Here is a 15,477-nt window from a genome sequence, read left to right as displayed (position 1 = left end):
TTGGTATCTAGACCCTTGTAGATCTTTACTCAAATCTGACATCTTCCCTAGATTAGGTGACTATCAGGTCATGTCCAGCTCGAACTCTGACAATTCTGAGAATTTCCTGATTAGAACACTGTCCCCATGATTCCAGTCCACATTCATTTTATGCTAACGCCTTAGAGGGTGTACACAGCCAAAAACCAGGGTAAATCAGAAGATGTCCATAAGTATAAAGAATTTTCTTCCTCCACACTGACCTCACCTCACTGACCTCTTTCTCTAGCAGGGAAGTAAGAAGTAATTAAGTTAATAAAGTTGGTTAACTATTTTGCCTTTAAAGAATCAAAGTCTAAGCTGTTTATTACTGATTCACTGACGTATTTTCTGAGTGCTATGCGTTTGAGAGAGCTGAAGTCAACAGAGTTGAAGTAAATAGAAGGCTTAAGAATTTTAAGCGTAATCATTGTAACGTAATAAACTCCATAAAGAGCTCGTTTCTATACAGTTATTCTTACATGTAACCTTATTCTATGAAGTTATTGTTACATCTTTCATTCTATAAAATCCAAGCACTGGAGAGTTGATTTAAATTCAGTTCATATGTTTATGTAATAAGAAAACACTCCTGATAAACAGTGCAACCCTTTGAGTAACACCATAAAAACAAGAGAGTCATCCGTTCCGAGAGGCTGACTCCGGTGCTGATGCACGGAGCGGTGTCTGGAGGGGAAAACTGATAGCTCCATTTCCTTGCTTCCCTCCTTCCATCTGATAAGAAGAGCTCTCCCAGTGTGGAGGGGAGTGTCACAGCCTTGTAAGGAGCTGGAGGCCCGTGGAGGGAGAGGGAGCAGGAACGGGGCGCTCGGAAGCTAATCCATCACACCTGGTTTCTGCACGGGCCGGAGAACCGGACGCCGTGGAAGCATTGCCCACGAGCGCATCACCAGCAGCACCAGGCGCTGGAGGAAAGCCGGGCCTTCAGCACCTTCCTTCTCATCCCCAAACTGCAGGAGTCCAGCCCAGCTCCCGAGACATATGGACGCCCATATGCTCCAACCCTCGGCGGAGCAGGGAGCCTTTGATTCACGACCTGCCAGACTCAGGCGTTCCGCTAGTGCCTGTCCACGTGAAAAGAGGACTCAGAGACTGAGTTCCTGGTGAGGCTGATGCCCGGGAGTTCTAGGACACAAAGTGTCTGGGTCCCACACATCACGCTCTGGGTCCGTCCAGCGATTCTGTGAACTTCCTCGTGTGCGCAGCTGCCTTCCTATTAGGATAGCACTAAGGCATACGAAGCTGCAGCTTTTGGAGGGAATGTTTCATTCATACCACACGTAACAGGAAAACTGGTATGGGGGGCTGCCCCTAATCCATCAGCAACAAAAGCCATCCTTTGTGCTTTTTTGGGCCTCAGTGTTGTCAGGAAAATGTGATAAGCACGCACATCTCTTCTATTTATGTTTATTTTTTATCTGAAAAAAACCCCAAACAAAATGAATTACACTTTCGCACTATTTACTATGTGTCTGCTCTGTTGGGATCTCACAGTCCTCGGGGCTCCGGAGGAAAGAGCGGGGGCCCCTCCCACATACCCTGTGCCTCTTCAGTGGCTTCTAGCATCTTCCAACATACAGGACACCAGCTAACGGGGTAACGAGTTCAATTCTCTAGTGTCATCCTCGACATATCCACACCCAGAACTGTGCTCAAATGTATTAGGAATGAATTTAACCTAACTTTTACAAAATGAACTTAACGTGATGGCTTAAAAAGCTCCCCACAGAAGAATTCCAGTGGCGGAGCCCCTACCCACAGAAGCCCAAGTGAACAGTAATAACAGAGAAGGGCTCACCCTTCTCCTCCTCGTGTAAAGGCCTCATGAGCCACGTTACAAACACCAACGGTCTAATCAGATGTGACAAGATGTGGCCCTCACCCACAAAACCCCAAATCACCAAGAAAGCCATTAGAACGTTAGTTTTATATCCTGAATCACTAATGAGAAAGCTCACCTGAAGGGTATTTGGACCTTGAGATCTACTCGCTTATGTTAATACAAAGTCACAGCGACAGCAAGACACTGAAGATACTGCTTATTTATCTAATACACAAACACTCATTTTGGATCCCGTTTATAATTTATAAAACATTAGTAGAGTACCCATGCATATATTTAAAAATGAATATACACATACTGTGGGTGCAGGCCCTCAACTGATGGGTTGTGTGACCAATGTATGGGCCCCACATCCCTGGGTCAGAGTGTCTGCCCAGCTGGGCAGAAATACTGCTGCAGTGCTCAACCCGGGCAATGGTGCAGGCTGGCATGGAGAAAAGAGACACTCGCCTTGTAATTGTCATGCTCAATAAATTAGTATGCTGCCGTTATTGTTGGTACGTTGTTGGTGAAGCTGGGTACTGTCAACTGAGGCCTATGGCACGACATGCTGCCTGCTTATTATGGGTTGAACCGTGTCCCCCCCCAAATTTCTAACTTAAAGTCCTGACCCTCAGTACCTCAAAATGTGACCTTATTTGGAAATGGGGTTATTGCAGGTGCAATTAGTTAAGATGAGGTCGCCCTGGAGTGGGATGGGTCCCTGATCCAACAGGACTGGTGTCCTCACAAGACGGGAACGCAGGGTGAAGGCCACACAAAGATCGCCGTCATGCTGTCCCGAGTAAGGAGCACCAGGTGCTGGGACAGAGGCCTGGGATCCAACCCTACTGCTTCAGAGGGAGCACGGCCCCGCTGACACCTTCCTCTCGAACGTCGGCCTCTAGAACTGCGAGAGACTGTTTCTGTTTGTGGGACTTCGTTCTGGCAGTCCTAGGAAATGAACACCCTGCCTCTTAAGGGAGGCAGCCAGCCCACAGGCGTTCTGCCTGCTCTAACCCGGGGGACGTGAGCGTGGGCTCTTCCGAGCCTTCACGGAGGGAGGGAGGGAGGGAAGAGAGCGGACATCGCGACAGGCTGCAGGCTCCGTGAATGCAGGGATGTGGGGACCGGTCCCCACTCTGCCACCTTTCTGCTGCCCTAGCCGCCTCTGGCAGAACAATCCCTTTCATCACTCCCTTGCTGGTGTATGAACGCGAGCCCTTCATCAGCGCCCCATGCTGCCTGCAGACAGAGAACACTGAGCTACGAGTCTCATGGGGGCAAATCTGACAGTGAGAGGTGGCCAACGGCGCCTAGAATCTCCCCTATTTCCCACCCCAGGGCAGTCAGGGCCGTTCCCCACTATTCCCTCCACCACAGCATCGTGCCTCTCAGGCTTTCTGCTCCAGGTTCTCACAGCGCCTTCAGAACTGCCTCTCCCTGGAGGAGGCATTTATCCATAAGCAGGTGACAACCACTTAGCCCCTTCCCAAGGACATTCCAAGTCACTGGATGCCTCACCACATCAACACTCGGCCTTGGGCCTGGGGCAGGGGTCTGAGGCCTGCTGCCCCCTCAATGTCTGGGTCATGGGCCCCGCCCACCAACACAGGGCGCCCGGACCAGAAGAGGCGCTGGGGGTTGGTGGGTGCTCAGCACCCCTAGCCCACTGGCATCTCCACGCGTCTCACGGGAAAGGACACATCTGTTCCAAACCAGCAAGTAGCCTGGACAGAAAAGATGATCTTGGAAAATAAGGATGGTGTTGAAATTGGTTCATCACACGGTTTAACTGAAGTTTAAGCACACAGATAATGGCTTACAGAAAAAAAAAATCCCTAGGTATATAGGTTGTGCCACCTCTTAACTTCAGAGTTTTAAATTTTTATTTGTTTTTTTTTTAAAGATTTTCTTTAATTTTTGGACAGAGAAAGAGAGCAGAAGCGGGGGGTGGGCAGGAGAGGGAGAAGCACAACTCGATCCCAGGACCCCGACAACCTGAGCCAAAAGCAGACACCCAACTGACGAAGCACCCAGGTGTCCCTTAAAATTTTTATTTTGTAAGAATTCGTTTCAAGTGAGAGAACCATTAAACACAGCCATTTGGTGTCTGTCAGGACTGAATTGCTTTCTCCCAAAAGGATATGTAAAATCCTCACCCCCCTGTACCTCAGAATTGACCTCTGTAGCAAACAGGGTCTTTCTAGAAGTAATTGAGTTAAATGAAGTTAACAGGGTGACTGATACCCCACAAAAAGGGCGTCTTGGACACAGAGAGAGATGATGTGAACAGACACAGGGGGACACCATGGGGACAGAGCGAGGTGAGGCATCTAGGAGCCAAGGAACGCCAAAGATTGCCAGCAAACCGCCGGAAGCCAGGAGGGAGCCTGGAACGGATCCTCCCTCACAGCGTCAGAGGGAACCAACCTTGGTGACACCTTGACCTTGGACTTTTAGCCTCCAGCACGGTGAGAAACTACATTTGCGGTATCTCAGCCCCCCAGTTTGTGTTGTCACTGTGGCCCTGTAATAACAGGGCGTCCACACAGCAGTGGCTGTTTCAGCCAAGGGTTATGGGCGAATGGTGAAGGCAGCAGGTGAAACCCGATGAGAAGCAGGGGCTCGCAGCACCTGTGTGCTGGTCCTCAGACACGCGCAGAGCGGCGAAAAAGTGGTCCGGCTCCCACAGGAGGTCGAACACGATGGTGCTCGGCTTTCTTATTTCAGCTTTTACACTGCAAACAAGCAAACTTTTCAGGGTCTCCACTGTACAGATACTCCTTGTTTAATTAATAAAGACACTGGGGGAGAAACTTGGGAGATCCAGTTTGCAATAGTTACTGAGCTGTTTGCCTGTGGGTGATATTCCATTTTTCTCTCTCTCTTTTAAGATTTTATTCATTTGAGAGAGAGAGAAAGAGAGAGAATGAGTGGGAGGGGAGTGGAAGGGCAGAGGACAAGAGACAAGCAGACTCCCTGCTGAGCAGGGAGCCTGACACGGGGCTCGATCCCAGGACCCTGGGATCACGACCCAAGCCAAAGGCAGACGCTTAACCATCTGTGCCACCTCGGTGCCCCTATTAATTAAAATTCTTCTGCAAAGAGCTGCCCCTTCTCCTCATTCATACATTCAGTTGCTTATATCAGGATGCACTCATGAATGTTCACTTTATGAGTTATAATCCAATACTAACTTTTTAAAAAAGATTTTATTTATTTATTCATTTGACAGACAGAGATCACAAGAAGGCAAAGAGGCAGGCAGAGAGAGAGGAGGAAGCAGGCTACTTGCTGAGCAGAAAGCCTGACGCGGGGCTCGATCCCAGGACCCTGAGATCATGACCTGAGCCAAAGGCAGAGGCTCTAACCCACTGAGCCACCCAGGCACCCCTCCAATACTATCATTTCGTTGCAAACTGCTCTGGCTTTGGCCGTTCGGAGCTCCTACGGGTTGGCATCTCTGTTGTTCAGACAAGCCCCATCCTCTACAGCACATGCCCTCGCGTTCGGCACTACGAGCTGTCCCAGGCTCATCTAGATTTCTCCTGTCCCAGCCCTGGAATTTGCCGCTTCTCCAAGAAATCCCGGTTCCCTCAATGGGGAGAAAAGTGTTTAGAAACAAGGATCTGGGCTCTAGGGATGCTCATGCTTACACGGTAACTCACATGGGTTACACATAACTTACACGGGTCCTCATGGGTGTTTTGGCTCTTTCGGTGAACACAGCAAGGTCGTCCCGGTATGTGCACCAGCCCGCCCCATCCCCCTTATCCCTGCACGGACTTACACGTCTGCATGTATCTACTCTCCATCCACCCGCCACTTACAGCTGACTTCAGACAAATACCTCCGATTCTGATCCAGCACCACAAAGCCCGTTCCGGTCTTCCTCCTTTCTAGCTGTAACTGCTCTCGGGCCGTGAGAAACTTGGCTCTCATTGCCCACCACCCATTCACATACTTGTTGAACCCAGTGTACACACAAAGTCATTTCAGAATTCCTAACCCAAGCCCCTGTAAAAAACACATCTGCTAACCGGAGTATACAACATTTTTGGGCAGTTTTTTGCTATTAGTCTTAGAGTATCCGGTCAACACACTGTTTTCAAAAATTATTTGGGTAAGGTGTTGTCTCCCCCGGTCCTTGCAATGGGTTACAGTAATCATCTGTATTATAATTAAGCTCATCTGTTACTGTTCGGAGTCCATTTTGGGTTTCTCCCACATGCTGGATAATTTGAATTGTTCATTTTTTGGGTATGTGAGGTCCTTCTTCTTCTTCTTTTTTTAAAAGATTTTATTTATTTATTTGAAAGAGTGTGAGCAAGAGAGCGAGAGAGAGTGCACAAGCGGGGGGAGGGATGGAGGGTGAGGAAGAAGCAGGCTCCCCACGGAGCCGGGAGCGGGCTGGGACCTGAGCTCAAGGCAGACGCTTAACTCCTGAGCCACCCAGGCGCCCTGGTACATGAGGTTCTAAGTCAGAGCTGAAAAGAGAGCCACACTCTAGAAGGACTGCATACTCTTCCTCTTGTCATCCCTATCTTCCCCTTCCTTCCACTGCTCTCCCACCAGCCCCAGTGCACACCATCCAGCAGCCACTCAGGAAAGTACTGGTGAATAATAATGAAACCCAGGCTTCTTCTTGGAGATGAAGAGCCATGGGTAACTACCGCTCAGCTTGACGGGAATTCTTGGGTAACATTTTTAAATTTCCTCTACTTCCTTTTCTCCCTCCTTTTAAAAATGTAGCATCTCCAAAACAATTTGGCAGCCTAGAGAATGATTTGTAAATCTCTGGAAAATTAAGTAGCACAAATATTTGCAGGGAAAAAATCATTCTGAGTAAAGGCTGTGTTTTTTTGTTTTGTCACATAGTAAGGCTCTAGCTGTTCGTTTTCTCTGAAATCAGGATTTGATTTTTAGACTAATGAGGAAGGAAGTCACCAGGATGAGTCAGTGAACGTAAAGCCAGTTCTAGAAATCTGGGAAGGAAAGCAAAGAGTCTTGCAAATGCGGACCTAAGGAGGAAACTGGCAGCTGAGACTTTACACTTATCCAGAGGACACTTGGATCAAAACATGAAAAATAGTAAAACTTTAGGATCAGGGTAATGTGGATAGTGAAGTCACATGCCATGACATTTCCAAGTGAGTAATTAAATGTGTGGCAAATTCTTCAAAGAAATAGGCCATTTTATATGTAAAGACATCCCCATCCTCAAAAACCTTGTACAACGATGCTCATACCATCTACTGACAGCAAAGCCGTGCAGGCAGACTCACAGGCTTGAGGATATGGAAAAGGTTACGGGCGATCCAGAGTCAACAAGTTTATTTCATAAAGGGATCTGGATCGACATTCTACACCTGTCAATATGTGGTATATTTTGTGTCACGTCAGGGGAGCTGGTAGCCTAGTAGGGGCACAAGTCTCCAAGTCAAGACAAAACAGGGGCTGAATCCTGGCCTTCTCACTAACCAGCTATATGTCATTGGGCCAGACAACCTCCCTAAGCTTCGGTTTCTTCATCTCGATAACGGGCACGGTGATACCAACCTGTGGGTGGCAAGAGCTTTGAACCTGACGTGAAAAACTCAGTAAGCACCCGCTGCAAACCAAGTGCTCCCTGGGGAAGCACAGCTGTGCAGTTAATAGTGAGGACTGTGGGCTCTGCTGGAATGCTGGCTCTGCCACTCACTGGCTGTGTGACCTTGGAAAAGTCACTGAACCTTTCTGAGCTGCTGAAGAGGGAGCAGTAACGTGGAGAGGGGATAATAATCAATAACCAACTCTGAGAGAGCGCAGGCAGCAAACCGAGAAGGTACCAGGACCCAGTGAGCTGATACGGACAGAGCACAGAGAACGAGGCCAGAGGTACCACACTCTAGAAGACCGGCGAGGATGGTTAGCTAGACTGATCAAGCCCGCCCGCCAGACGGGCGAGGCGGCCATCGTGGAGGGGGTGATCTCTCACACAGAGTACTGGCCCGGTGCAGAGGTCTGGAAGGAGACACGCAGGCCACACCTGTCCACAGCTTCGGAGTGCTCAGAGGCTTACCCCACCTGCCTACGGCGTGTCGAGCGGTCTAACCCACAGCAGTCAAGAGCAAAGCTGAAGTCATGAGACAGCCGCTGACACACTCATAAGGAACACACTACAGCCATTCGGCCACAGGAAAAACCCCTTGCTCCTGTGTTATGCAAACCCCACCCTGCACTCAGCCTGCTACAGAGTTCCTGGTTCCACAGAGAACAAATCTTGAGAGGTGAGAAGACGCCGAGGTCTGGAGAGCCGGGGAGCTCGCTCCTTTGTCTTGCAATCACTCATCCTCTGGCATATTTATTCAAATTGCATGTCTCCGATAAAGACTGTATTTCACCTCATGAAAAAAAATCAATAGAAAGAAAACGGGTGGGCTGTTTTGTCTTTATTTCTAAACATGCTAATAAATTATCTACTCTCACCGTATTGACACTGTGTTTCACAGGGAAAGAGCTCGCCGTACCTTACTCCACTTCAACTCACACAGATGAGCGTGTTCCATTAACTCCCCAGGCAAGGCCCTCTCTCTCGCTCTCCTTCTCCCCACGGAAGCTCGGGATCCGCAGACGGGACCTCCCGGGTCCTCTAGCAGGGGAATGACATAGGCTCATACTCTCTTATGCTTGATACTGAGATCAAGAATTTTCTAAAAACGGAAAACTTACTTACAACCTGTATGGAGGCGAAAATCAACCCGAACCGGCCCACGCCTGTAAGAGTAAAGAACTTACCTCCTTTGCTGTGAACATCACACACAGATCGAGTAAGACGCCCGAGGCCCCACTATGGGCGCTGGATGGAATGCACGCCCTTTAATTCTCATGAGCCCCCTTCCCCCAAATGTCCCAAATCTGAAATAAACTGGGTCCCAAGGTTTTCAGGTATGGGACTGTGGACCTCTAGGAGAGATACAGATGCTGTTCTGTTCTGTTCTGTACAGATAGTGTGTGAAAACAGCCAGTGAAAAAGGGAATTCTAGAATTTTCTCTTAAATGCCGCCTTCTTTTAAAACCAGAACTTGGGCCAAACCACCACAGTGTGGATCTCGTGATTTTAAACAGGGAATAATCACTCAGAAAAGACTTTGTCCCCAATTTTGCTTGCCCCTCAGGTGACCGCACTAGAACTTACATCCTACAAGATTCTACAGAAAACACTCAGTGGTACACACGCACAGGGACACTCATGTCCTTTTACGGGATGTGCATTCTTGGGAGCTACTCTTTCTTGGAAGCTGGGCCTCTTGGGACCCTGTTAGACCCTGGTTTAATTTCCCGATCCGTTCACTCGCAAGGCACTTGGTGTGAGCAAGTTTATAGCCCCTGTGGACTCAGTTTCCCATGCAAAAGTTGGGGAGAACACTACCTACTGTTCAGGGCTATTGCACTGAAGCAAAATAATGCACCTGGCCCACAGAAACACAGGTTAGCTGGTTTCCACACCCTTCCTGCACTTAGCTTCCTCCTCTGGTGGAGACACTCTCGGGACAAGGTGTCAGGCAGAGAGCTCAGCGTTCACCTTCGTCTCCGTGGGCAAGCTCAGACAGAGGGGTACGCATTTACCTATGACGGGTGGAAGGAAATGGATGTGTACGGAGATTCTGGACCCAAATCCGACACCAGAAGCTCTGAGGACAACAGGGAGTAAACTGAGCCGGGGGCACGGCAGACAGACGAGCTGTCGGGGACCAGGGGAGCTGGGGACAGAGATGTCATTTAAGGACACCTGAGCACTCATAAGGGTGTGGCCTCGTTGGTTTGGATTTGGCTGCCGAATGGAAGAGTCCAGACGTGTGTGCACGGTTTTAAACCAGTAGTTCCCTCCCTTGGCTGCAAGACGCCAGGCCCACCCCGGAGAATCAACTAGAATGGCACGTTCGAAGGTCTCAAGGTGATTTCATTACTGTCGTGGGAGTCAAGGCCACTGCACACGGAGGGACGGCAGGTGCTCCAGGGGCCTGGCGTCTCCCGTCTGAGGGGACAGAGCCTCACTGATTATTAGGAAAGGAAAAACACACAGTGCAGGGCTCCATGATGCGAGGGGTTATCAGAAACTCGGAGAAGAGAACAAATGTTAATGTTTAACCAAGTCACGGCTGTCTGGGGAACAGACCCGAGAGCGCCCCCATTCTCACCTGGGGCTTTCCCACTCCTGGTCGTCCTTGTCTTTCTCTTCTTTGGTGTCTCCTGAATGCGGGTGTTTCTGCACAATGCGCATTCCACCAGCTTTCACTAAAACGAAAACAGAGGGGGGTGTGATGGACCTGGCAGGGGACCAGGGGAACAACCCTGAAAGCTTTCAGCGGCCCTGGAGCCACAAGCTGGTCCAGATAAGCCGGCAGCGACAGGGATGAACCACAGAAGTTCCCGCTGTTGAGGGACATTCGGTAGGATGTGGCAGTCGATGCGATCTTTTACTCCAGACCCACTTAGAAACCTCGTAAGGCTCCTGCTGGCTCTGTTTGTTTCTTACGAGGACTTCCTAAGAGCAGTACCAATCACGTGGAGAAAGTGGCTGCTTGCTTTAGGTTTTCGATATAACGGGGTCCCCCTTAATCCCCGTCCGTGACCTTTTCTCAAACACCACTGATGCTCCTGATGGGGCGATACGGCCCCTGGGGGACACGGGACAGTCCCAGAGCCCACTCAGGCGGCAGCCAGGGACGTCTGTGGCAACCTTTCCCAAACTGTGTTGGGAAGCCTCAGTGTTGGCACGTGTTAACTTTTAAACATGGCCTTAGGGACATGTAATTCACATACAATATGAGTCACTCATTTAGGGACTAGTGCTAGGGCTAGCCCTAGTGCTAGGGCTCTGAATGTACTCGGGGCTGTGCAACCGTCACCACAACCATCACCACAATCAGTTCGAGCCCACTGCCAAGAGCCCAGACAGAAACCCCATCCCCATGAACGGTCGCTCCCCCAGCCCCTACCCCAGCTCCTGGCAACCCCTCCTCTGGGCTTGCCTGTTCTGTGTATTCATTTTTTTTTTTAAAGATTTTATTTATTTATTTGACAGAAATCACAAGTAGGCAGAGACGCAGGCAGAGAGAGAGGGGGAAGCAGGCTTCCTGCTGAGCAGAGAGCCTGATGCAGGGCTCGATCCCAGGACCCTGGGATCATGACCTGAGCCGAAGGCAGAGGCTTAACCCACTGAGCCACCCAGGTGCCCTGTTCTGCATATTCGACCCCCTTCTTTCACTCTGTGTTTCCAAGGTTTACCCAGGGGGCAGCCTGGGTCAGGCCTTCAAACATTCCTTTTTATGGCACAATTACAGTCTACTGCAGGGACAGACAACATTTTATTTACCCCTTCATCTGTGGATGGACATTTAGGCTGTTTCTCCCTTTTGACTATTACTCATAGGGCAGCTGTGAAGAACTTGTGTACAAGTTTTTATGTGGATACATGGACATACACGTTCATTTCCTTAGGTACAGACCTAGGAGTGGAGGAGCTGGGTTACACGGTAACTCTCCATCCTTCTGGGGAGCTGCCGAATGGCGGATCATTTTACATTCCAGCCCGTCTGAGCATTCCAATTTCTCCCCATGCTTGCCAATGTTAGCTGTTGTCCAACTTTTAAATTATGGCCACTGTAGTGGGAGTGGAATATTATCTTACTGTGGTTTGATTTGTGTTTTCTTGATGGCTAATATGTTAATACTGCTTTGCAAGAAAACTAACCAACCCCCGTCCCCCCAAAATGGGGATTCGAGGATCTCTTAGTGTTGGAAATGCGCAGTTGAACACATTATATGGGTGTTATCAAGACATATTTCCTTGGCCTCTAGCATGCCTCGTAAGCTTTATGGGGGACACAGAGCGTACCACCTTTCCCAAACTCATCTGACCCCACAACTCCCCCCACCCCCAGTAATGCTGGTTATTATCCTTTATGACTTCAGTGTTCCACAGAATAGAGTTTGGAAATGCTGGCCTTGTATCAAAAAGCCAGCTTCATGTGGCTGTCACCAGCATGGGCTTTGGGCTCGGTCAGCTACAACACGTCCTCAGCTATAGGTCTCAGACCATTCAGTCCCTCAAAGCCTTGCTGCTTCATCCGCAGAAAGGGGTAAGAGCCGAATCCTAAGATCTTTAAATAAGAGAAGCCGCGAAACCTTCCCCCTGATGGTATCTGGAGGTGAGGCCTTTGGAAGGTGATTAGGTCATGAGGGTAGAGCCCTCCTGAATGGGATTAGGGCCCTTGTAAAAGAGACCCCTCCCTCCGCACCCCCAGCCCCCCAGAGGCACCTTGTCCTCTCTCTCCCCCATGTAAAGACGTGGAGAAAAGACAGCTGTCTATGAACCAGGCAGTGGGCCCTCCCTAGGCACCAAATCTGCTGGTGCCTTGACCTCGGACTTCTACCCTCCAGAAGTATGAGAAATCTTTGTTCTTTACAAACCACCAGTCTGTGGTACTGTGTTATAGGGACTAAGACAGAGGTGTTGGAAGATTCTCGGCACAGGTGAGAAAGCAGAGCTGTGTGATCTGCATTCACTGGCCCCCCGGTTCGTGGCATCCTCCCTCCTCGGGTCAGCTACCCCCCAGGTGCCACAGCACAGCTCCGATCACACGGACCGCCACCCAGCCTGTCAGGCCACGTCCTCTGCTGTGACAAATTGGGTTGGACCCTGCCGCATTAAGAAAAGTCCAGGACGAGTCTCCTTCTGATGCAAAAGGAGGGAGAAGGTGAAAAACACCCTGAGGCTCACACACTTCGAGGCTGTCAGTTTTTCAATTTCCCAGGGAGAGTCTGCGGGCCCCTGCCTTCAGGAAGCTGATGGTGCCCATTGCGTGGCTAATGGTCCCTAGCAGCAGGCTGCTGGAAAAATCCAAGGCAGAGGACAGGTGACAAAAAGGACTCTGGAAAACCATGTATCTGTTGCCACCACTAATTCTTTTGAAGGGGACGTTCTGCTTCGGAGAGAAGGAAATATAATCCTGTTTGGTTAATTCTTCCCCAAATCTGATTTTTATCCCATCTATTGATTTTTATTTTACATCATTTTATTTTCCATTTCTAGAGCTTTTATTTCCCTGTCAGGTTCACCCCGTCTTTATTTGATAGGGTCTTCGTCATTCCTCATGGTTTTAATCCTTTTCCATATTTAATCATTTTAGGCATACTTGTTTTGTAGTTGCACATTTGATTATTTTATGATCTGAGGCCCCTGGGAGTCTAATTCCACTGCTTGCTTTTGTCTGCTGAGTCTCCCTCTCGTGGTGGTGACTGCGGATTATGAGCTTTCCTTCGGTATGGCGCTCTCTGTGTACACAGCCTCCCTTTGGAAAGATGCTCGACATACTTCCGTCAAACCAGGAGTAGAGGCACCTGGAAATCCTTTTTATGTCCGATTTCTCAGAACAGGACCTGAGAAACAGTATATATTTGAACCCACAGCCCATGTAAAGGGAGGCCTGCAAAGTCTTAGGGAGACTTTCTTGTCCCGCTGCCCAGAGCCCAGGTGGAAAGAGATCAGAGCCCCATCATCCCACTGTGTTGCTGGGCACAGATGCTCGGCCTGGCTCTGGAGGCTTGGCCTCTGAGCCCCCCGCTGTACCCTGGGGTCTTGGGTTAAATGAGGCCAGTGGGGGTGGGCCCTAACCCAATCTACTGGTGTCTTTACATGAGGAGGAAGAGAAACCAGGTCACTCCCTGCCTCGTGGGGGCCTGTGATCTGTGCTAACAGCACTGAATTTCAGTTTCTTCTGGTGTGGTTCATAGGGATTTCCCTCCCTCTGGGCTCAGATGTTTTTCAAAAGGAAAGAAAACAAAAACACCATTGCAGGTGGCTTATCAAGATATTTCCGGTTGGGTAGTCAGTCAAACCTCAAGAAACAGAAACGGAAATAAAATTCTGTAGCTATGTTAAGATAATTTTCTACTCTTTTGAAATATAAGTGTGTTTCTGGCCAAAGGAGGGGGCTGGAAGAATTGTCTCCCTACACTTTTTTTTTAAAATTCATTTCCTCCCATCCCTCCCACCCCTAGCGCACACCCATTAAGAATTGGTTAGAGGCACTGCTATGGGCTGAGTTGCGTCCCAAAAGCTCATGGGTTGAAGCCCTCAGCCCTATAACCTCAGACTGCGACTGTATTCGCAGACAGAGGAGACACCGGACCTGTGGGCACCCTGATCTTAGTCCCCCAGCCTCTAGAACTGCAGATTTCTGTGGTTTAAGTCCCCCAGCCAGCGGATTTTGTTACAGCAGCCAGAGTAGATGAATATCCTTTAAAAGAGGATGTCCAGGGGCACCTGGGTGGCTCAGTGGGTTAAGCCTCTGCCTTCGGCTCAGGTCATGATCTCAGGGTCCTGGGATTGAGCTCCGCATCGGGCTCTCTGCTCAGTGGGCAGCCTGCTTCCCCCTCTCTCTCTGCCTGCCTCTCTGCCTACTTGTGATCTCTCTCTCTCTCAAATAAATAATAAAATCTTAAAAAAAAAAAAAAGAGGATGTCTGAATCATCTCAACTTGGCAGACCTCAAACTTTAAACAACTCACAGACATGCCCTGTAAGGGGGCTGAAGGGAAAGGAGCTGTGTCACTAACTACAAAGAAGACCAACGATGAAGGTCAAGGTGACATTTGGAATAAGCCCGGAGCCCAGCGCCCCCCCCCTCCATTGACTACATATGTCAAGGCTCAGTCACCCCCCCATTAGTGCTTCATTTAATTTGGCTTATAAAAACAATTAACTTCATCAATCCCTCACAGTGTGTGTGGTGATTAATGCTGCAATAAAAAGTGGCAATAATAGTAATAACTCAACGCCGAGACAGGTTCATTTGAACTTGCAATACTGCCAAAATGTATGACGGCAACATATTTATCGTGATTGTTTTACCCGTCAGAGGGACTCTCGCTTGTGACAAATACAAAGGCAGAGTTATTTCTGCAAAAATCTTTGCAGAATGACTTGTAAATATAAGTATTTTTATGAGACATTAGGAAAAAAAAAAAAGAACTCGGATAGTTGGTGTAGTGGTCGTTACTCAAAGGAGAGCTCTGAACTGAAAAGGATACCAAATGCCGGATCTAGTATTAGCAGAAATGCTCTGCAGACGACAGGGACATGGGTCCCGGAGGCAGACTCCCGGGCTCAAATCCTAGCTCTGCCCGCGCGTGTGCATGTGTGGCTGTGTGTGTGTGTGTGTGTGTGTGCACGTGTGTACGTCTGGGCACGTTGCTGGTGCCCTCTGTGCCTCTGGTGCTCCGTCTGTGAAGAAAGGGTGACCGCGCTCTCCCCGCCAGGGGTTTGCCAAGGACTAAATGAGTCAGCACACGGGCAATGCTTCCCACTAGGCCCGGCACCTAGCAAGTTCTCGACTGTTCGCTACTCTTATTAAATGGGTTTTAACAATTAGCATCTAGTACTTAGACCGCTATAGTCTGTGTCCTTGGTGCTTTCATGTCCCTCTTGACAGTTTCCTTGGATGTAAAACGGGGATGGCAGCAAGGACCTGTGGGAACGGAGGGGAGTGAGACCCCCGTGAACTGCTCCCCCTGTGGCCCTCCACTGACGTGGTCGGCTTAGCATCCCTAGGATTGTCGTCAGTGTAT

At 49.3% G+C, this 15,477-nt stretch overlaps 1 protein-coding gene across 1 annotated transcript in view; it reads right to left on the bottom strand.

Moving 5' to 3' along the window:
* Positions 1-15,477, bottom strand: part of DAP (death associated protein) — a 66,395-nt gene that overhangs the window by 45,626 nt on the left and 5,292 nt on the right. The window contains exon 2 of the mRNA XM_080803444.1: positions 10,045-10,141. Within this exon, the coding sequence (XP_080659570.1) occupies positions 10,045-10,141 (97 nt within the window). The remainder of the gene's footprint in view (positions 1-10,044; positions 10,142-15,477) is intronic.

Source organism: Martes martes (genome assembly GCF_963455335.1).
Source record: "Martes martes genome assembly, chromosome: 5".
Lineage (NCBI taxonomy): Eukaryota > Metazoa > Chordata > Mammalia > Carnivora > Mustelidae > Martes > Martes martes.
Note: the sequence above shows the minus strand (reverse complement) of the source record. Positions and strands in the feature narration are given on the sequence as shown.